This window comes from Ovis aries, chromosome 19 (genome assembly GCF_016772045.2).
Source record: "Ovis aries strain OAR_USU_Benz2616 breed Rambouillet chromosome 19, ARS-UI_Ramb_v3.0, whole genome shotgun sequence".
Classification (NCBI taxonomy): Eukaryota; Metazoa; Chordata; class Mammalia; order Artiodactyla; family Bovidae; genus Ovis; species Ovis aries.
In genome coordinates, this window is record NC_056072.1 from 10,705,069 (window position 1) to 10,728,181 (window position 23,113).

General features: G+C 47.6%; 1 protein-coding gene across 4 annotated transcripts in view; it reads left to right on the forward strand.

The window, feature by feature from the left end:
- Positions 1-13,499, forward strand: part of TRANK1 (tetratricopeptide repeat and ankyrin repeat containing 1) — a 94,378-nt gene extending 80,879 nt beyond the window's left edge. For all 4 annotated transcript variants that reach the window (XM_060402077.1, XM_015102243.4, XM_042235850.2 and 1 more), the window contains 4 exons: positions 3,312-3,457; positions 6,618-9,667; positions 10,917-11,012; positions 12,035-13,499. In XM_060402077.1, the coding sequence (XP_060258060.1) occupies positions 3,312-3,457; positions 6,618-9,667; positions 10,917-11,012; positions 12,035-12,135 (3,393 nt within the window). In that variant the 3' untranslated portion in view covers positions 12,136-13,499. The remainder of the gene's footprint in view (positions 1-3,311; positions 3,458-6,617; positions 9,668-10,916; positions 11,013-12,034) is intronic.
- The last annotated feature ends 9,614 nt before the right edge of the window (positions 13,500-23,113 follow it).

Genomic DNA, 23,113 nt, shown 5'->3' on the forward strand with positions numbered 1-23,113 from the left:
TGGTCCCTTTCTTTGCTCAAGCCCCTCCCTGGAAGGATGTTTGTTCAGCCCTCAGCCAGCATGAGACCTCTTGTGGTCATCCAGCAAGCTAGCCAGCGTGATACAAATTGACCATCTTTTGCAAAATCCCTAGGCCAAACGGCCTGTCTGTTCCCTGCCCCCAAACACGTGCTGATCCTGGGGAGAGGGTGTGTGCGGAGGGCCATGGGGGCAGGTTTCCTTTTAGGGATTCCTCTGCCTTGCCTGCTTGCTGCCTCTCTAAAGAGCAACACGGTTTCCCTGGAAACTGCTCAGGGCCCTTGCTCTGGGTGCTGGAGCCCAGAGACCCACTTGGGGGCCTGCTTAAAACAGTCAGCCCTCCTCTCTCTCGGTCCACTTGGGTGCACGCTTGCACCTAACGGCGCCTGTGTTCACCCCAGGGGTTTCCTTCTGAGTAGTCAGCCTTGTTGAGGAGAGGAAAAGGTGGCTAGAGGTTATGATCATGGAGATTATGAAGATGGGTCTGGGAGTTCCCTGGTCTGTGAGGTCTCTGGATGTAGCAAAAATGCACACCTGAATCTTGTTCATATTTTGGCATTCTGTGTCGCTTCTCTTATTAAATAAAACCCAGCTGAGGTTTATTAGAGGGTCTCGCATATTGCATTTTTTGGTCCCAGGTTGCTTCTGTTTTCTCTTTGGAACACAGATGCAGCCAGTCAAGTTAGGAAATGAAATATTCAACAAATAAGTAGACCCCCCGCTCCCTCCCGGGGGTGTGCCCGGTACTGTGGGTGCTTGGCGACCAGCAGGCAGCAGAGCAGGGGCCTCTGCCTTTGTAGTCTCCCTTTCTAGTGTGGGAGGGAGATGCCAGAGCCAGCAGTGTAGTACAGAAGATGTCTGCAGGGGTGAGGGCTGGCAGAGGGGACAGAGGATGTCAAGTGTTCGTTGGTGTTTTTTTAAAGAATCTTTTTAAAAATGTGGACCGCTTTTAAAATCTATATTGAATTTGTTACAACATCGTTTCTGTTTTATGTTTGGGTTTTTTTGGCTTTGAAGCATGTGAGGTCTTAGCTCCCCAACCAGGGATAGAACCCGCCCCCACCCCCCGCTTGCATTGGAAGACGAAGTCTTAACCATTGGACCCCCAGAGAAGTCTCATGGTGTTGCTGTTTGAGATGGAGGCAGCGTCAGGGAGCTGACTTTTGCACAGAGATCACGATAGCTGGGGGGCGTTGTGGACAAAAGCCCCCGAGGTGGGAGAGTGTGGTCGAGTTTGAAAAACAGCAAGGAAGCCAGTTTGACCAGAGCAGAGGGAGTGGGGTCAAGATGGCAAAATGAGCCAGAGAGGATGGCTAGAACAAATCAGATAGGATCTCGTGGTTCATGGTGTGCTCAGTTGCATCCAGGGTCTGGGGAGCCCTTGAGGCTTCTCTGCATGGAATTTCCCAGGCAAGGATGCTGGAGAGGGTTGCCGCTTCCTCCACCAGGGGGACCTCTCCGACCCAGGGATCAAGCTGCGTCTCTTCCGTGTCCTGCGTTGGCGCCACATGGGAATCCCCAGTCCATGGTATGAATGCTTGCTAGGTGACTTCAGTCGTGTCAGTCTTGTCTGACTCCATGCGACCCTAAGGACTGTAGCCCACCGGGCTCCTCTGTCCATGGGATCCTCCAGGCAAGAATACTAGGGTAGATTGCAGGTCCATGATAGGGACTGGATTTGTTCGGGCCTGAGGGGGAGCCAGTGAAAGTACTGATTGGAGGAATGATGTGAAACAACTTATTGGAATAAGAGAGCTCAGTAGGCAGTGAGAGCAGAAGCAGAAAGACTAGTTAGGAGGGTCGAGTAGTGGCTTAGGCTGATGTTTTAGCTTGGATTGCCTCCCGGTGGTGCAGGTGCTGAGAAGTCCTGTCCAGTCCAAGAAATGTTGGGAGAGCCAAGTCAATGGGATTCAAGATTCCCCCACTGCAAATTGCCAGTTCATGCCCTTTGTCTAGTTTTCTCGAATGTCTTTTTCTTATGTTTGCAGGAATCTATCTTATGTTCTAGACCTGCCTACTCTTGCATAGTAACCAGTGGCCACATGTGGCAATTTATATTAAAATTAACTAAATGAAACTTAAAAATTCAGTCCCTTGTTTGCACTGTTCACACATTCCCCGTGCCCACTGTTCACATGTGTGCCTAGTTGCTCAGTCGTGTCTGACTCTTTGCGACCCCATGGACTGTAGCCTCCTCTGTCCGTGGAATTCTCCAGGCAAGAATACTGGAGTGAGTGATCTTCTGCAGGGGATCTTCCCAACCCAGGAATCGAACCCAGGTCTCCCCCATTGCAGGTGCCCCATCTGAGCCACCAGGGAAGCCTCCACATGTGTCTAGTGGATACAGAATTGGACAGATAGATGGATAAACAGATGTAGAACATTTCCATCTTCACAAAAGACTCCCTCTGACAGTGCTGGTCTAGATATAATGTTTCCATTCTCTCTGTTAACTTCGTTTCATACACCCTTAGTTGAACAGTTTAGATGTGCTGTTGACCCTTAAACAGTGTTGGTGTTGCTCTGACCCTCCACACAGCTGAAAGTCCATGTGTAATTTACACTTGTCCCTCCGTATCTGAGGTGCCTGTGTCCTCACTTCCACAGCAGGAATTCAACCAACTGAAGACCATGTAGCACTGTAGTACTTAATACTGAAAAAGAGAATCTGTGTCTAAGTGAACCCATGAAGGTCAAATCTGTGTTGTCAACTGTAATCAAATCCATCAATATCTCCCCCAAAGTTTGTGTGTTTTGAGTTTTGTTGAAGACTCTCTTGACCTCAAAGTCAGCGATATTCTCATACATTCTCCTCCAATGTAGCTTTCCTGGTGGCTGAGACAGTTAAGATTTTGACTGCAATGCAGGAGACTTGGGTTCGATCCCTGGGTCAGGAAGATCCCCTGGAGGAGGAAACAGCAACCCACTCCAGGATTCTTGCCTAGAAAATTCCATGGACAGAGAGCCTGGAAGTCCATGGGATACTAAAGAGTTAGATAAGACTTGGCGACTAACACACACACACGCACACACACACTCCTCCAATAGCTTTCTCACTTAGACCTGTAACCACCCGGAGCTTCTATTTGTGTATGGTGTGAGGTTGGAATTTCACTTTATTTTTCTTCATGAAAAGAATTAGTTTTCCTAAATTACCTAGGTTTGAGTGTTTTCCACTGGATTCTAACAGGTTCCAGACATACTAACATCCTCTTTATTATTTATGGTTTTGGTTTCCTTTTAAGATGAAAAATTGTTATAAATATTCTGAACAAAATTTTACTCTGTCCTAGGTAAGAGATGCCGCCTATTTCTATAAGCGAAGTCAGTGTTACAAAGATGCTTCCCGATGCTTTGAGCAGATTCAGGAATTTGATCTAGCCCTCAAAATGTACTGCCAAGAGGAGCTGTTTGAAGAAGCTGCTCTGGCAGTGGAAAAGTAGGTGGTTTTATTCTCTTCCTTCCTTTTCCCCATCCCCAAGCCCTACCTTTCCATTGCTCCTTGGGGAGGTGTTATCTTGCTCTTTTTTTTGTTTTTATCCCTGACCATGAGGCTTGTAGGATCTTACTTCCCTGACCAGGGATCAAACCCGTGCTCCCTGTGGTGGAAGCACCAAGTCGTAACCACTGGTCCACCAGGGAAGTCCCTATCTCTTCTGAAGTGGCTTGACCAGTCACCCTCCTTACACTTGAGTGGTGGCCTTGGTGCTGAGTCAAGAGTTCCTTGAACACAGTGTCATGAGGAGAAGGGGCAGAAGAAGATGAAGGATTGAAGGATGTATTGCAAGTATGTATATCACATGCCCAGCAGTTGCCTGTTGATGGTTCTGACCTCTCCACCTTTACCAGCTGAGTTGACAGTTTCACTGATGTGGACGGATAGAGGTCAGAGCACTAGTGGGCAGTCAGGGTGGTGGTTCATTGTGATCTACCGGCAGACACCCAGCCAGGCACTGATACTTGTGTATATCACATGTATGTCCACATGCCCGTAGCTGTAGGACACACAAGTTTCATACATGACCTAGAGGAGCCTCCTTGAGCCTTCAGCCTAACTGATGGTCCAAAGATGAAGTGGAGACAGATGGGGTTAACAGCTGATAAGGACTCTAGAAAACATCAGACCTCCTGATGCCTCCTGGTAGGAGGTCTTCCAGGTGGTAGGAGGTCTTCCAGGTGGAAGGAGACAGCTAGAATTGCAGAGGCTGCTGTTCTGCATTTCTGCTCAGCAGCTCCTGGAAAATTAAGCTGTAGCTTGGTTCCATATTTTCTTTGCTTTCTACCAAATTATACATGTGACAAAATGAACGGGATTGACCAGGTGTTCAAACTTTATATTTTTAAGTTAGCATTTATTAAAGTATATCATATATTTTTAAAAAGCACATGATAATTACACTTGTATAAAGAAAGAAAGAAAGTGAAGTCACTTAGTCGTGTCCGACTCTTTGCAACCCCATGGACTGTAGCCTACCACCCTCCTCCATCTATGAGATTTTCCAGGCAAGAGCACTGGAGTGGGTTGCTGTTTCCTTCGCCAGGGGATCTTCCCGACCCAGGGATCGAACCCGGGTCTCCTGTGTTGTAGGCAGACGCTTTACAGTCTGAGCCACCAGCGAAGTCCACACTTGTATAACCAGCACTTAGATAAAGAAATTGAGTTTTATGTTTAGAAATGGAACAGTAAGTGTCTAGTGTCACAGTTAGTAAACGAACATATTTCTTTATCCAGGTCTTTGGTGCTATTGGAGAAGGAAATGGCAACCCACTCCAGTATTCTTGCCTGGAGAATCCCATGGACAGAGGAGCCTAGCTGGCTACAGTCCATGGGGTCACAAAGAGTCGGACATGACTGAGCGACTTCACTTTCACTTGGTGCTATTATGCATAAGATACACACAGCATGTATATATTAGTCAGCTCAGGCTGCCATAATGAAATGCCATAGATTGGGTGGCTTAAAGAACACAAATTTATTTTCTCATAGTTTTGGAGGCTAGAAGTTCACGATCCAGTCAATTGGGCTACTGGTGGAGCTCTCTTTCTTCCCTATCTGGTGTCAGTTCTTACAAGGACACTAATCCTATTAGATCAGGACTCCACCCTTATAACCTCAATTAACCCTAATTACTCCCTTAGAGGCCTAATCTCCAAATACAGTCACACTAGGGGTGAGGATTTCAACATAGGAATTGTAGGGGTCACAAACCATCAGTCCATAACAGGATGCCGGCTCTGGCATTGATTGTGTACCCAATTGTCAGGGTGCTATGTACTCTGAGTAATTGACCAGGACAGTTTCCTTGTGAAGCCATATGATGAAAGCAATTGAGAGGGTTTTGGGGTTTTTTTTTGTACTTTCAATTATTTTAATCTTCTGTTGTCACTTTGCCATGATAGCATTGAATAATCATTGCCTTTTCCCCAGAAACATTTTTTGGAGTCTCTCATTATTTTGTTTATCTTTATCAGCTTTCCTGAGATATTCAACCTACTCTTTATTGATATGTTGAGTTGGGATCTAAGTGTCATCAGTACTAATTGGAGCCTAGCACTTGATTTATCTGAGTCTTTTGAATGCTCTACCTACTGGATATAGAATTCAACTGCTAGCTGGCCTGACTTAACATGTAATGAGAAGATTTTAGATCTGAAAACCAAATACCTGGCTAGTTCCTTAAATGTGCTATAAATACCCTCTATTCTATCAGCCAAAGCTTATGAGAGGAGCTCATCCTCAGTCACACCCATTCAGAGAGGTCCTGTTATAAGAGGGGATCTGATGTTTGTAAGATGACCCCAGGGCAGCAGGAGGTTCCTGGGGATCTCTGGCTGTGAGAAAATATGTTTTGTCCCCTGCAAGAGTTCAAAAGTAGCCATGTTTCACTGGATTGGCCTGGTGCCTTGAAAATTGGTATGTGGGATATACTCACTTGGATCCACAGTGTCAAAGGGAACTTGACTTCAAGGCTTCATTCATCTCACACTAAATCAATCACATGCATTCTTGGTAAAAAGAGAAAAGTGACAAGTTGGATAATAAGAGGAAGACTGACGTAATGGCTGGTATGTCTGCAGCCCCCATCTCCACACTTTTTCCTTTATCAGCTATCAGCCTCCATAGACTGTATACCCAAAATGATTAGCAAGCTCTTATACAAATTTAAGGGATTTTTTTCCCCCCTCAAGAATAATTTTGACTATGCATACTTTATGCCCTTCAGGTTGACTTCTAATGTAACTGTCACTTGCCTAGGATGCAACTCCATTATATTGTTTTTTGCAAATTAAAAAAAAAAATTTATTCTTTTTCAGTTTTGTTTGGGTTTGTTTCTTTTTCCTTTTTTAACTATTTTTTTCTTTTTGTGCAATACCACTGTATTTCATTAATTAAACATACTGATGCTGGGTTCCTTTGGGGAATAAAGAATTAATTTTATAGTATAAAATGCAGTCTTGATAAACTTGCTGGCTAACTTCAGGTCCAGTTTGGCAGGTCCTATCTACAAGTGGCATTTTATATAAGTTGCTCTGTTCTGCACTTTATAAATTTTATATGTGTGATGCCAAGTTGACATCGGTATTGTCTGTCTTTGCAGGTATGAAGAAATGCTAAGGGCCAAGGCCCTTCCTGTCTCCAAGCTCTCCTATTCTGCCAGTCAGTTTTACTTGGAAGCTGCAGCCAAGTACCTGAGCATGAATAAAACGAAGGAGATGATGGCTGTGCTCTCAAAGCTCGACACTGAAGACCAGCTGGTGTTCCTGACATCTCGGAAGCGGCTGGCGGAGGCCGCTGACCTGCTCAACAGGGAAGGTCGGAGGGAAGAGGCTGCGCTGCTGATGAAGCAGCACGGCTGCCTCTTGGAGGCTGCCAGGCTCACTGCTGACAAGGACTTCCAGGCCTCGTGTCTGCTAGCGGCCGCCCGTCTCAACGTAGCCAGGGATTCTGACGTTGACCTTACCAAGGCCATCCTCAGAGAAGCCCTGGACCTCTGCCATCAGACCAACCAGGTGTCTGGCATCGCCGAGGCCCATTTCCTGCAGGGGGTGATCATGAGAGATTTCCTGAAGCTCAAGGACGCTTTTCTGAGGTTTGACACCCTCAACCACTCGGCAGGGGCAGTGGAGGCGCTCTACGAAGCCACCAGCCTCTGCGAGGTCCAGCCCGAGGAAGTCCTAGCTCTGGCTCCGGGGGGCCTCGGGGTCCTCCTCGATCTGGTCAGGGCCCTCAGAAAGGTGACTACCAACGCTGAGAAGGAGATGGTCAAGTCTTGCTTCGAGTTTTTTGGGATCTCGCAGGTGGATGCCAAGTACTGTCAGATAGCTCAGAACGACCCTGGACCCATATTACGCATCATTTCTGACCTGGATTTGAACTTGAAAGAGAAGAAAACAAAAGACCATTTCTTGATAATGATGGATCAGGTGAAATTAGCCCTAAACAAACACCTTCTCAGAAGACTATGTCAGATCACAGAGAGCCTGCTTGCAAAGACCTACCCGGGTGTCTGCATGAAATTTCTCGTAGGCTTAAAATGCGAGGATGGACGCTGTGAAGACTTCCACAGGCCTTTGCGGCGTCACGAGGCCAAGTGTTTGGTCCAATCAAAAATACACCTGGTGGCCATCAAGGGGTTACTGTTGGAAGCCAAAAGAGTATTCCCTAAAGTCTTAGCTGAAGGACTTGAAGAGATCGATTACATTTTGTCTCTGGACAAGCACGGCCTTTGCAAATCTTTGCTGAATGTCGTCTTCCCTAAGCATTTCCACCAGCGAGTGTTGTCAGAAAACCCCATGGCGTGCAAAGAAGTCTTCAAGCCACATTACAAATCCTTCCGATCCTACAGGTCTGCCCTGAAAGAATACATCCACGTCCTGTTTCAAAATGAACGGGCCCGAAGCCGCCGGGAGTCCACGGACCTGTGGCTGAGTGCCATGCAGGCTTTTCTTCTCTCTTCCAGCTACCCCGATGAGCTCGACAAGCTGCTGCACCAGGAGGAGGACCAGTACAACCGGGAACTCAAAGCCCTGCAGTCTGAGCAAGAGAAGAGGGGGAGGGACAGAGGCAGCAGGATGAAAGGGATAGAAGGGAAATTTGGCATGCTGGCGCCCAACAAGAATGACGGGAGCGCGGAGAAGCCCCACCTGTGCTTCATCCGACTGCTGCAGGACTCCATCCACCAGTTCTATGTGTGCAGGAGCCCAGAAGACTACAAGAGGCGCTTTTTCCGCTTCATGAATGTCCTGGTCAAGAGGTGCAAAGAGCCGCTGATCCCCAGCATCGGGAACACGGTGGCCTTGCTGGAGTCTCAGTTCGTCCACTGCGGGGCGGTCCTGGCCCGCCTCTCCAAGAATGCCGTCTTGTGCCTCCCGAAGAGCTACATCGCGCTCTTGCATTACTGGGAGTTCCTGTTTAGCAAGAAGGACCGGGAGCCCGGGGACGTGTTCGCCATCATTCAGGAGTACAGACCCAAGGACCTGACCAGGGCCATTCAGGAGTTCCGGTTCCACCTGTCCTACCTCGTCAAGGTGCTCTGCGGCTGCGAGAATGCCAACTTCAACGTCCTGCTGGACGCTTTCAGCGACATCGACTACGTGGTTTCCGGGGAGGCCGAGCGGACCCTAGTGCTGTGCTTGGTGATGCTGGTGAACACCGAGGGCGTGCTGCAGCCATCCTGCAAGCCTCTCCTGTCCAGCCAGTTCCAGGAGCTCGAAGCCAAGCTGCAGCTGCTGAACACGGAGTGGGCGGGCCAGGTCCCCGAGCGCCTGCTCAGAGTGGTGAAGCGAGTGCGGCTGGCAGTCAACGTGAAGTCCGTGGCCGAGGCGCTGCAGGACCTGCTCTTTGAGCGGGATGAAGAGTTCCTGATGGACTGCCACTGGCAGTGGGACAGCGGGCATGCCAAAGGGAACGCTGTGCGGGGCCTCTACCACGAGGAGGTCAGGCTGAACCGCCTGTTCTCCGTGGATCCCATGGGCTACTTGGCCGAACCCGAATACGAGGTCAGCCAGGACGAGCCAGAGGAGCTGGCCTTGGAGGGGGACCACCTCCTAGACGCCATCCTCTCGCAGAAGCAGCGGAGGGCTTCCATCCTCCGGAAGATGCGGAGGGTATGCCTGGTGGTGTCTTTGTGCATCAGATGGAGGAGAGGAAGGGCGGGAGGCCAGGCCGAGCACTTCAGGGAGGAGGGCAGGGAGCCCGCGGCTGGGAACTTCAAAAAGGCTGACGTGGACCGGACCCAGTGTGACCTGTGTGGGGTCAAGTTCGCCCGCGGGCCTGAGAACTATTTCACCCCAGATCAGGCATTTGAGGGTGCAGCTCCCGAGGCTGTAGCCCTTTCTGGGGCAGAGCTGGACGATGAGCAAGGTTGGGAGAGGAGCAGTGAGTCCTACGAGCAGCACATCCGCCTGGAAAGCCACCAGAGTCAGCAAGTGGCCTACCAGAGGTACTTGGAGTTTTTCCGTGAGAAGGTGGACCCGGCTGTGGAGGAAGGCAAGCTGGTGGTGCAGGACATGGAGCAGAGCGTGTGGGGTCACAGACACCTGGGCTCCAAAGAGCACAGCCGCGTACTACAGAGGAAGGTCCAGGAGAACATCAAGAAGGTCTCCGACTCGGTAGAGGACCTCTACAGGCGGAAGGCCTGGGCTGATGGTAAGGGTCCTCGAAAGGTGGGCCCAGATGGTGGCGGAACCTGGGCTTTGAGGACTTGTGTCCAAGTCGAGCCCCTTTGTAGTGAGGTCTGACCTGGGGATGCTAAAATCTTGGCAGTAGCAGAAACACAAGTGAGGACCACGTGTTCTCCAGTCCCAGCAAAGCCCCTTCTTTGGATCCTCCCTCCCCCAGTTAAACAATGTGTCATAATCTTAGGGCAGGATGGTTTCCCCTGGCATGACAGATAAGAAAAGGGTTTGCTAACCAATTCTATGGAGAAGATAGAGGGAGAATGCTTCCAGTCTTGAGAAAATTCTTTAAACCTTCCTTGGTTCATTCATTCAGGGATTTCTTGAGCACCTGCTATGGGCTGAACCCGATCTAGTGACTCACACGGTAAAGAATCTGCCTGCAATGCAGGAGACCTGGGTTTGATCCCTGTGTCGGGAAGATCCCCTAGAGAAGGGAATAGCTACCCACGCCAGTATTGTTGCCTGGAGAATTCCATGGACAGAGGAGTCTGGTGGGCTGCAGTCCACAGTGTCTAAAAGAGTCGGAAATGACTGAGCAACTAACACTTTGACTTGACTAAGATCTAGCCTCCAAACCTGGTCCTTCCCTTTTAAGAGGGTCCTCACACCATAACCAGTGTGAGCCTCTAAACAGAATTCTTACATGATCTGTGAATCAGACTTCCTCTGACATCCTTATTAGCTACATCTTAGCAACGCTGAGTAGAAGTTAGGTATGTTGTTGTTTAGTCACTAAGTTATGTCTAACTCTTTTACAACCCCATGGGAGCCTGCCAGGCTCCTCTGTCCATGGAGTTTCCCAGGCAAGGATGCTGGAGTGGGTCATCATTTTCTTCTCCAGGGGATCTTCCTGACCCAGGGCTCAAACCACATCTCCTGCATTGAAAGGTGGATTCTTTACCACTGAGCCACTAGGGAAGAGGGAAGTTATGTATAAAATTAGTGAAATTGTATGTTTTTAAATCATTCTAGAATTCAGACGTCCAGTTGACAGTAAGAACAGTTTGCAAAGCTTCCTCAGAAGGCTTGCTATTGGCAGCACCTCTAGACAGGGACATGTAGTTTCTGCTCCTGGGGGCAGACAGCAGCCTTTCACTGCCTGTCTCAGAGGAAGCGGAGACAAGGGCCTGGGAGGTGGGCGCTTTGATGCTAGTACTGAGCGTCCTAATCCCTACAGCCACCCCTTCACTCAAAGCCCTTGTTCTTTGGTTCTCTAGCGGAGGAGGTCATGGCTCGGCTGGTGAACATTCTGATCCCATCCGTCAGGGATGCACAGGAGTGGCTGAGGAAAACAGAGCTGCACCAAGAGGAAGGTGAGGAGTGCTTCATCCCAGGGTGATGCTCTGGGTCTTGTGGTCCTTGGTTCTGCTGACTCCCCGGTCAGTCTGCTGTGGGGCTGCCTATGTTGTGAGCAGTGGTCACTCACTGTCTAGGAGCACCACCCCCAGCGACTCTGATCAGTAACAACAGAGTGACTGTGCTCCCCTATCTGACTGTGAGGGCTGTTACTCAGCTTATTGTTTTTCCAAAAATCTTTGCCACTCATGAGCTGCTACCACTGATGCTCTATTACTACTCATACTCTGTACTCCCAGGATGGGTGGAGTGTATCGTTTGATAAATATTTGCCTGTGCAAGCCCTTCATGTAATTCCATGAGAGTATTTATATATTGAGCGTCTGAAATGTATTAGCACTGTTGTGGGCTTGGGGATATAAAACAACTTTGTGAACGAAACAAACAAAATCTTTGGGGAAACTTGGCATACGTCTTCCTTCAGAGAATTGAAAGCTGGTATAGAGTGAGCCGGGGTTTCTTTCCTAACAGAATCTTCTTGCTGAATTCCGTATGATCCGGAACACCTCCCCCGCTTGGCAGGATCTTTCTTCTTTGTCCTCCTAGTATTTCGCTTGCCCCACATTGCCCTTCTGTGAGTTCTCGTGACCCAGATGCTACTGGAAAATCCAAACCCTGGAGCTGGGGAAGACTGGGCAGGACTTGACATAGATGTCTCTGCCAGTAATCTTTAGATTTTAGTCTCTGGTGACACTGTAATTCTTTGTGATTGCTTCAAACAGAAGAACATAACTGGGATACCACCTCAAGGTACGGTTGAATTTAGTTTTTGTTGGACTTATTTTTCATTTAAAGGGCCTCTAAAAGAAGGGCAGAGGAGCTAGTCTGTAAAAGAACGTTCTGGAGAAGGATGTTTACTCTAGCTCTGGCTGTTTTTTTTTTTTCTTTTTTTTCAACATTGGTGTTACTGGGATATTATATATTACAGTAGAATGAAAAAAATCACCATTCTGCTTTTTGTTTTCTGCTTTTTAAATAGGTGTCGTTCAGGAAGATGTTTATGAAAATGAAGTGGAAGACTTCGGTGAGCTCCGACCCAGAAGGCGTCCTCGGAAATGTGCAAAGCGGAAGAAGCACTAACATCCACATGGCTGCTGCTTCTTAAACCTTCAGAACGTTCCATCCTGACTTAGAATCCCACGTGCTGGGGCAGAAGAGGAAAAGAATATATATTAGCATCGAAAGTGGGATGAGGGGTCTAACATCACCTTTGCTTTTCATCCTTATCGTTTCGTGGCTTAGGGTACACTGCTTCCTCAGAGAAGGAAGCACTTCCTCTTAAGTGCTTTTCCAAGTTCAAGTCCAGCAGGACTGGTTCTCCCTAAAACAAGCTCAAATGACCAGAGTCATAGCTGCAGGAAACCTTGGGACCCACCCTCCACCCCCTGAGGCCCCCAGGTTCTCTGGCTCATCATCAGCATGACCCCAGGCAGGGGCAGGTACACCCCTCACCTCAGTGTTACGCTTCCCTGGCATAAGAACCATGCGCTCCCCAGATCTGCTTATCTCCATTCACACTGCCAGCCACCCCCGACCCCGGGCTGCACTCTGGTCCTCTCCGAGCCCACCTGTGACACAGTTCCTTCTGTTACATACTTTAGCCTTTTCTCTCCGTGGAAACTTTTCAGCCTGCCTTGCCCCCGTTTGTTGAGGTCATTCTCCGCCACCTGTGCAAGTGGCGATTAGACTACCTCAGGATGTAGTCAAGAATTCCCCATCTCCTTGGGGAGCAGCCAGCCTCAGGACCAGCTCCCTGGAAGGAGAGGCTGGGGGATGTTGCTGCGGTGGGTTCCCGGCCTGTCTCTCCAGGGTTGTCTCCACCCTCTCTTGGCTCTGGTGCAGACATTCCAAACAGTTTTGTGTGTAGCCCTGTCTGTCTAGTTTCCTTGGGTCTCTGTGGCAAGTTGCCCTAGCTGACCTGGACATTCCGATGAGTTTCCCCGCACTGAGCTCCCCACCAGGGCAAATTCATAGGGATTTGGCTGTGAGTCACTGCCCCGTGGCTTGTAGGTCCGGGAAGAGGAGGGGACCGTGGGCCTATTTGCAGGAGGCCACTGCTGCCCACTGAGCCATTGGTCTGTCCCTTTCCGGAAGCCCACCAGCCTCTCTCACGATCACTGCCCTCCCTGCCCCCAGTCCTGAGCCCACCCTGGTGCCAGAGGTCAGGCTCACGTTGGTCGGTCGCTGCTTCCTTATCACCCAAGAACCTGCCTTCTCCCCTCTCCCCGTGCCGCTGCCACTTCGGCTGCTCCTTGTTTTCTCTTCATTGTCTTTCTGAAACAACTCTGTTTCCTTGAAATGTAAGGGTTTTAATTTTTATTAGGTTATGGTTCTACTTTTTATTCCAGGTGTTTTTATAAACTTCATTCGCCAGAAGAAAAAGGAAAAAAAAAATCTTGCTGTATGATCACATTTTTATAAAATTAAATCATTTCTCTTATATACTTCTGTCCACTTGTTTATTCCTCATCTCTTTACTTAGAGACTCAAGGGGTAAATCTTAGAACTTGGTAAATCTTAGGTGGGGGAGGGTTGGGTCAGCTGGTGGCTACTGACCCAGACAGAAGCTTGCTGTGTTTTCTGAAACTGAGAAATCCAGGGGCCCAAAGACCCACAGCAGGTAGCACCATCTCTTGAGGGCCTGCCTGTGTAAATTCTTTCCCTTTGGGTATTTCCACACAGACAGGGTTCTGAACAGGTGACAAGAACATTACCCTGGGAGACAGGAGAGCCAGCCTTGAATCCTGGTCCTGTCCAAGGAGCCATTTAGTCTGGGACTAGTCAGACACGGTCCACACGCCCTTAGGGCTGGAATGCGGCACCAACCCCTAGAGACTAGGGATCTGGTATGGCAGGTTTTGGGCCCAGGATTTAATAACAAGGTAACCTTGTGTCAGTAGCTTCCCAGGTGGCACCATGGTAAAGAAGCCACCTGCCGATGCAGTTCAGTCCCTGGGTTGAGAAGACCCCCTGGAGGAGGAAATGGTAACCCACACCAGTATTCCTGCTTGGGAAATCCCGTAGACAGAGGAGCCTGGTGGGCTACAGTCCATGGGGTTGCAGAGTCCGACGCGACTGAACATGCACGTTGCCTTGTGCCACGTGTGCTGGTCATTTCTTGTCATGCATCTGCCTCTTTGGGGTCTTTGCAGGACGGGAATCTGGCATTCATGGGTTCTCCAGGCACAACACCAGCTTCTTCTCAGTGCCTAACCTCCTTCTCTCTCTCGCACACACACATACACACGCCCTGACTATCTCCAGCTGACTAAGAGTCTGAGATCCCTTCAACATGTCCCCAGATTGATACTATGTGATTGTCAGAAATCTGCACTCCTGGATGGTCCTTAAGTTCCTGACTCAAAGGACAGGTAACCCCTCTCCCTCACCCCTTAAGTCTCTTTCCTCGGCACTGAGACTGTCTTTACCCAATCGAGCCTGTCCCTCTAAACGTGCTTTAGAGATTGTGCCTGTAGAGTGCAAGGCAGGCAGGTGGGGGCCACCAGGAGCCATCCAGCAGCATCCCCCCATCAAGCAGCCCCCACAACAGCATAGAGGTTGAGTTGAACTTGACAGACCCACATACCTTACAATGGCAGAGACAGCAGGCCTGCCAATGACTACGGAGCTGAGCCACACTCCCACCTGCCACCCAGAAAAATGTGTCTCCTCACTCACTAAGAGGGAGGAAAAGCCATCAGCAAGGTACCAGGCGTTCTTTAGGTGGGTTGTTGTTGAGAAACCTGCCTCCCAGTTCTGCAGGATCCTACCCTACTCAGAGCCTGTGTTCTCTGCTTAAGACACAGCATCTCACCCTCCTCAGTGGGGATGTGACCTGAGTGTCTGATAGAACCCTTTGGGGTGATGGGCTGCACCGAAAGGAGAACTGTCACCACAGGATCTTGGAAGGGAGCCCTAAGTTTGAAATTTGGCTACTTACTCTGGCCGTGGGCATTCAGACACGTTATTTAAAATCTGAGCCCGTGCAGGCATTTATAACATGGAAATAATGACACAAGCTTGGAGCTTGGGTGTAACTGCATTATCTTCCCTCCTACCCTGCCTCCCTTCCCTCGAGGAACCAAGAAGGCAAAAAGATGCCAGGCATCTATTTCCAGGGCAGGGAGAGGTGGTCACGAAGGATGACGAGCGCCGGGGACAGAGCTGGGTCAGCTTTGTGTGGCCTGGATGCAAGTGGAGATATTTTTCTATGAGGGCTTTGTTCCCTGGGGCCCAACCTTTTTAGAGACTGAAGCTATTTTTAGCCCACGTTTTTATGATTCTGCAGGACAGCTGTTTCAGGCAAGTATGTAGGCCACTCTGTGATATTTGGAGTCATCATTTTAAGGTTAGGGAGTGGGTTGGGGGAAGACAACGAGAATAACTCCTGAGTTTCTAGATGCATCGTTGGGAGATTTACCCCTACCCTGCAGAATGCCGCAGCCCCCATTTTCTTTGTGGCTACTCTGGAGCTTCTGGAGGGACCAAGCTGATAAACATCCTTTTCTGCAGGGTAGGGGAGGCCTTGCCACTTGGCATGGGAGATCTTAGTTCCTGGACCAGGGATGGAACCTGCGCCCCCTGCAGTGGAAGTGTGGAACCCTAACCACTGGACCGTCAGTGAAGTCTCCAGAGGAACACTTGCTACACTTCAAGTTGAGAGTGTTTGTCCTCTTCCAACTTTTTTTTTTTTTTTTTTTTGCCATTCTGCTTACCAAAACCAAATCACGGTGGAGAAAAGTTTGGTGACACTCCTGCCAAGGAGGCTGTGGGAAGTGGGCTTACCCACAGCCACAGGAACAAAACCAGGACAGCCTTCCTGGAGGGCACGCTGACAGTATTAAATTTAAAAAAGGACTCGGCATTTCTACTTTTTGTTTCTTGCTATCATTTTTAATTGTAAAATACACACAACATGCAATTCACCATCTTTATTATTTTTCAGTGTTAAACACATCCACACTATTGTGCAACCATCTCCAGAATTCTCTTACCTTGCAAAAACTGAAACTGCACCTACCGCACAACTCCCCACTTCCCCTCCACCGAGCCCTTGGCACCCCCCATTCCACTCTGCATCTTTGATTTTGACCACTCTAGGGACCTCAATTAAGTGGACTCCTGCAGCTTTTCTCCCTCTGTGACTGGCTTATTTCACGCAGCATAAGGTTCTCGAGGTTCACCCATGTAGCATACTGCAGACCTTCCCTCCCTTTTAAGGCCAAAGAATATTTCATTGTATGTATATTATCAGCGTTTCTACTTTTAGGACTTTCCATTAGAGAAACATTCCTAGAAGTACCCAGATAAATGTCCACTTCCAGAGCCTCCAGGAAAGTGCAGAGTTGGAGACAACTCAAATTTCAAATGGATACCTTGAATATGGGTCAAAAACTCATGCTGAAGAGGAGGCTCTATGGTTCAATCCACTTTAGTAAAAACAAACAAAAATAAAAGTGAATTCCAAATTGCTGCTGGTGGTGATCTTGAGTACTCTGTAAGACCTGGGATTTTAAAAATAGTTTGGAGTCTATGTGTGGTCACAAAGAACAATAAAGATATTTTTGGAGATGAAAACAGAGAGGAACAGGAGGGCACACATCTGTTGCTCAAAGAGGTGGTCAGAGAGGAGCATGCTCAGTCCACTCATGTGCTTACAAAGTGATATTAAGAGGTGATGATAGGGATCTCCCTGGCGTTCCAGGGGTTAAGACCTCACCTTCCAGTGCAGGGAGTGTGGGTTACATCCCTGGTGGAGGAGCTAAGATCCCACATGTCTTGGGGCCAAAGAACCAAAACATAAAACGGAAGCAACACTGTAAGAAATTCAACGAAGAGTTTTTTTAAATGGTTCATGTCATGTCAAAAAATCTTTTAAAAAAAGAGGCTATGATAATCCAGTAGGAAAGGATCCTCTTGGAGACACCCCTTGAGGTCCCATAGGTCTAGCTCTGTCCTGTGCTGTTTATCCAGCTGACCCCCGTCCAACTGGTGTGCATCCACAGGCAGTGGTAATAAGAGGGCACCTCAGCTTCCAAGGGTATCCATCAGTTACACCTTGAACTTTATTACCTGACCCTGCTATGGCCTCTTAGTAATCTTCGCGCAGGTATACTTCCGGAGAGTATCCTTGCCCTTGAGTCTCCCAACCGATGACGTCTTCCTGCTACCTTCCCTGCCTTCTTTCCTGAGCTTCGAAGACACGCTCATCCAGCTCTGAAGCTTGAAAAGTGAAAGTGAAAGTAGCTTAGTCGTGTCAGACTCTTTGCGACCCCAGGGACTATACAGTTCATGGAATTTTCCAGGCCAGAATACTGGAGTGGATAGCCTTTCCCTTCTCCAGGGGATCTTCCCAACCCGGGGATCGAACCCAGGTCTCCCACATTGCAGTGGATTACTAACTGAGCCACAAGGGACGCTCCAATGGAGTACCTCCCTGCCGGCTCACACTGGCGAGTGAGTGCCCACAGCGACCCCATGAGGCAGGTGTCGGGATCACACCCATTATGCAGATAAGAACTGAGGCTGCGAGAGCTCCATGTAGCCCCGCCCCTCAGGACTCACCTCTCCAGCACTAGCCTGTGGGGATCGCGGGTAAGTTTGCTTCAGTTGTACAAAGACAGACAGGGTGGTAGTTCTCTTGGGATAAAAAACACTTTTCTTCCATTTTCTATTCCACCAATTTCCTCCCTCTTTCAGTTTTCCTTCACATAGATGTCAGCATGTCCCCAGTTTTCTGGAATCGTTTTGACTATTTTGACTGCTCACTTTGCAGGTGGTTATTTGGCAGTGGGGAGTTGGGGAGAACCTGTTTTTTGTTTTATTTTTTGTTGTTGTTGGGTTTTTTTTTTTACTTTAATTTACAATACTGTATTGGTTTTGCCATACATTGACATGAATCCACCACGGGTGTACATGCGTTCCCAAATGTTTTTTGTTTTAAATCACTGCTCACAAAGTCCCTTTTCCTGGCTGATAGCTTCAGGGCTTCTTTCCCACCAAGGCTCTGGTCACGTTGGCCCAGGAGCGGAGCCCCTGGGGACAATACAGGGTCAGTCACAACCGAGGGAGGGAAAGAGCCTCTCACCTGGAATGTTCCTGACTTCACAGAGGAGGAATCAGAACAGACCAGGTTGGTGCGTTTTTCTCTTTTACGCAGAGCTTCTGGGTCAGAGTAAGGAGGAAACACTTTATCTACCCCCCCCCCCCACTCCCCATTGAGGCTGTGAGATGGCTGAACAGCTGGACCAAAGTGAGAAGATGCCGTCTGTCTTCCTGGAGATTCTGTTCCGGATGCCAAACATCGGAGTCCTCAGAACTAACTGAGAGATGGCTGACTTTATCCTCTCAGCTCATCAAAAGTCAGGTTAGAGTTTTCAAGGAGATCTGGGTTTGTAATAGAAACACTTTCCAGAAGAACTCTAATCTTCCTCCTATCAAGGATTTTCAAATAAATTTTTTAAAGAAGCGGAAATCCTATTTAGAACAAAAGTAGACTCTGGAAATGTTAGTCTGTCAGGCTGACTGCTGGAGGCGGAAACATGGCCTGTCCCCAGGCCCAGCTGTGAGTAGGCAGGATACACGTGTGTATGTGTGCATATGTGTGTGTGCATGTGTGTGTGTGTGTGTGTAGAGGAGTCAGGACATGAAAGAAGGTGCATGTGGCTGAATTTCTCATTCCTTCTCTCCCTTCTTTGTGTTTAACTCAAAGGAAAAAAAATGCACAGGCTGCTTGGAGGTGTCCAGGTGGAACGAAGCCACCGCAGTTTAGTTCAAGTGAACTGCACTCCGCAAATATATCTGAGAAGCAGTCTTTGCCAAGGGAGAAACATTGTTTTGTCTGCCCTTTTTATAGGAGATATTTGAAAAAGTCAAGTGAGAGCCTGCAATCTGAAGGGTCTACACCTCCTTCTTTTCCACCCTGCAGTGACGGGAGTAGGTGAGTGGGGTGGGGTCGTCAGGGAGGGGCAGAGAGAGTTCTGCGTAGCGGGGAGGGGACAGTATGTTTGGCTTAAGGAGGGGAGAACTAGAGGGCTTCGTGACTAGGGCTGTCTGCCCACTAATGATAATCAGGTCTGCTTGGGGGTGCTTACACAACAAAAGTGTATTTTCTTGGTTCTGGGGGCTCCACAGCTGAGATGAAGCTGTTGGCAGTTTGGTCTTTCCTGAGGCCTCGCTTCCTGGCTGTCTTTTCCCAGTGTCTACACACGATCTTCCCTCTGTGGAACTCTGTCCAAATTTCCACTTCCTAAAAGGAAACTGATTCTACTGGATTAGGGTCCAACCTAACGACCTCATTTTACCTGATCACCACTTTAAAGACCTTATCTCCAAACACAGTCACATTTTGAGGTACTAGGAATTAGGATTTTAACCTATGAATTTAGGGGTGGGGTGATGCAGTTTAGCCCACAGGACTGGATTAAGGCATAGCTTTGTGAGCAACTCTTGAAGAAGAGGTAACCCAGGTGGCGCTAGTGGTAAAGAATCCACCTGCCAGTTCAAGTAACATGGGTTTGATTCCTGGGCTGGGAAGATCCCCTGGAGGAGGAAATGACAATCCACCCCAGTATTCTTGCCTGGAGAATCCCATGGATGGAAGAGCCAGGTGGGATACAGTCAAAAGGGTTGCAAAGAGTCAGATGCAGCTGAGCACAGAGCACAAAGGCATCAATATCTTAAGGAAGAAATTTGGTTGGACCATTAGCCTCAGTTGTCAAGCCACAGAGAGCAGAGCCTGGGATAAAAGTTTTGACTGAGCAAAGGGGACCGAAGTCTTTAGTCATCTGGTCAACTAGGATGCTGCTGGTGCAGAAGGAGCTTGGACAGCTGGCTGGCGGGGGCAGGGGTGGATAATAAATGCTGTCCTCTGAGCTCTGCCTTCTGCGTCTCTTTTGTCTTTCCTGATGTTTCCCACAGAACATCTCCTTCACGCCTGCGGCCTCAGTTTCTCTGGTGTGCTCATCATTTCTCCATCACATCCTCCTGTCTCAACACCTCTTCCAAAGACCTGCTGATCCCTTCTTAAAGTTCAAGGTGTAGGAGGTGCCATCTTTCTGGGAGTCAAGTCTTCTGTTGCTGATTATGTCATTTGCTTTCGTTTTTCAGAGACAGCATTCTTTCAACCGTATCTTGACTTTTTCATTACTAGTAATTTCCATTTGTACTTTTCAACTTTTGTTTTCCCAAAGACGAAGATAAATAGTGTCTGTTCCTGCAAGACCTTTGATTGATGTTAACCTTGTTTTGCACCAGAGATCTCTAGCAGTCTGAGGCACCAAGCTCTGCAGACACGAAGGCATCCAATGAATCCCACCCGTTCCTTGAAACAAAAGTCATCCTGCTGCCAAATACTGTGGAATTATATAATTATCAGTTTTGCTTTGTTAGATAATTGTGCTTTTTAAATGCTTTCCTAAAAATAGCTTTACCAAAATCTACATTTTCTACCTTCTCTGAAACTTAGGGATGATTGGAGGGTTGTTTTTTTTTTCTTTCTTTCTGATTTTATTGTTGCTGAAATGCTTCACAAATGACATGATTAAAAATGAACCAGAACAAAGTTAAGGACATTTTTTTTTCATCCTTATTCTCCTCTCTGACACAGAAGAGGCTTTTTCACTTCCCTGGGTCTCCTGCTCTCCACCCACTCGCAGTGTAAGTGGGATGGTCTAAAGATTCATGGAACGCTTGCAAAATTCTTGAGATTTCAAACTGAGAAGGTTCTGTGCAAGTGTGGAAAACAAAGACCAGAACTCCACACAGAACAATGGCTCTTCAGACTCGGCCGTGACTGCCCTGCCCTGCTTTCGTACTGCAAAAATAGCTATGTTTCCGTCTCTTTTTGTTTGTTTTTAATATGCTTATTTGATAATTTATTCTGTTTTTAAATTTCAACAACCCATGGGAATTTAGATCACACCATTTACCAACTTTAGTTCAAAAAAAAATCATCACAACTTTCAAATGTTACGAAGCATGACATTAAAAAGTCAAGATTAATAACAATAGTTTCAGATCACCTAGGAGAAGAGGGTTTTTTTCCACCACCAGCGTATCTAACTGTCAGCTTCAATAATAGGCCATCATAACTCCCTCGTTGTTTTCTTCTCTAACTCTTTGCTTCTACTAAATCATAATTTTAGGAACAGAGGATCCTTCGAGGCTGCTAGGTCAACGGTTTTACTGCCCGGGGAGCCCAGGAGGGTGAATGTTTGAACCTGGAGTGGAGCACTGCCTATAGCCGTGTCCTGCCCTTGACTAACTTGGCCTCTGAGACAATTTCTTCATGGTCTGGTGCAGTGTTTGAATGTGACTTGTCAACCTAATTGATAATATGATAATGACTTCTTTCTCTGATGAGTGAAGAAAATAAACATTGAGAAAAAAATTCGTACTTGGTGATTAAAGTCTTTTATACCAGAGTTCAACCTCCCTGTGAAATTCTGATATCTTTTTTTTTTTTTTTTTTTGCCACACCATGTGGCATGTGGGATCTTAGTTCTCCAACCAAGGATAAAACCTGTGCTCCCTGCAGTGGAAGTGAAGAGTGCTAACCACCTGGACCTCCAGGGAATTACTCTGATATCTTATTTTGGATATTTATGATTGTGATACATCATTAGCTTTGAGGCTAGAAGCTCAACCATCTCTAAAATATTGAAAATGTCACTGCCATTTGCCACTTGCAATCACGTGCTAAGTTGCTTCAGTTGTGTCTTATTCTGTGCAACCCTATGGACTGTAACCCGCCAGGGTCCACTGTCCATGGGATTCTCTGGGCAACAATACTGGAGTGGGTTGCCATGCCCTTCTCCAGGGAATTTTCCTGATACAGGGATAGAATCCAAGTCTCTTATGCCTCCTACATTGACAGTCAGTTTCTTTACCACTAACGCTACTTGGGAAGCCCACTTGGAATGATAAAAGAAGTCTTTCTTTACGTATCAGTTACAAGAAAAAAAAACATTTTTATAACCTCATCCTCCTTTCCATAATTTAATGGAAGCACACTTCTTGACTGTGATCTTACTTGAATGTGATTCATACAAACCATGCTAAACAGAGTCTTGTTGCCCCTTTCTTCTCACTGCATGCTGAGAGAGTGGAGGTTAAGTCACCGTGAATTGATCATGTTTGCCATTTTCACTGGCTCCCTCCACCGGATACAACGACCAGAGGGCACGCTGATGGTCAGTCACTGCCTGTCTTCTGCCAATAAAGTTGTGTATGGATTGGCCTGCAGGAACATGCCCTGAACTATACAGATACGCTCTTTTTTGCTTCATGTGTGGCTGATGTTCCATCAACCCTGGTTCAACACTTGTTTTCCAGTTTACAACAGAGCTGCCCAAACAATCTCTCATCCCGGTACATGAAAGTCATTGAGAGCTTCTCCCTTGTGAATGTGCCATGCTTTGGGTCTGACACTGCGTCCACTGTTTCCCCGTCTATTTGCCATGAAGTGATGGGTCCAGATGCCATGATCTTAGTTTTCTGAATGTTGAGGTTTAAGCCAACTTTTTCACTCTCCTCTTTCACTTTCATCAAGAGGCTCTTTAGTTCTTCTTCACTTTCTGCCATAAGGGTGGTGTCATCTGCATATTTGAGGTTATTGATATTTTTCCTGGCAATCTTGATTCCATCTTGTGCTTCATCCAGCCCAGCATTTCTCATAATGTACTCTGCATATAAGTTAAATAAGTAGGGTGACAATATATAGCCTTGGCGTACTCCTTTCCCAATTTGGAACTAGTCTATTGTTCCATGTCCAGTTCTAACTGTTGCTTCCTGACTTGCATACAGATTTCTCAAGAGGCAGGTCAGGTGGCCTGGTATTCCCATCACTTTAAGAATTTTCTACAGTCTGTTGTGATCCACACAGTCAAAGGCTTTGGCATAGTCAATAAAGCAGAAGTAGATGTTTTTCTGGAACTCTCTTGCTTTTTCAATGATCCAATGGATGTTGGCAACTTGATCTCTGGTTCCTCTGGCTTTTCTAAATCCAGCTTGAACATCTGGAAGTTCATTTTTCACATATTGTTGAAGCCTGGCTTGG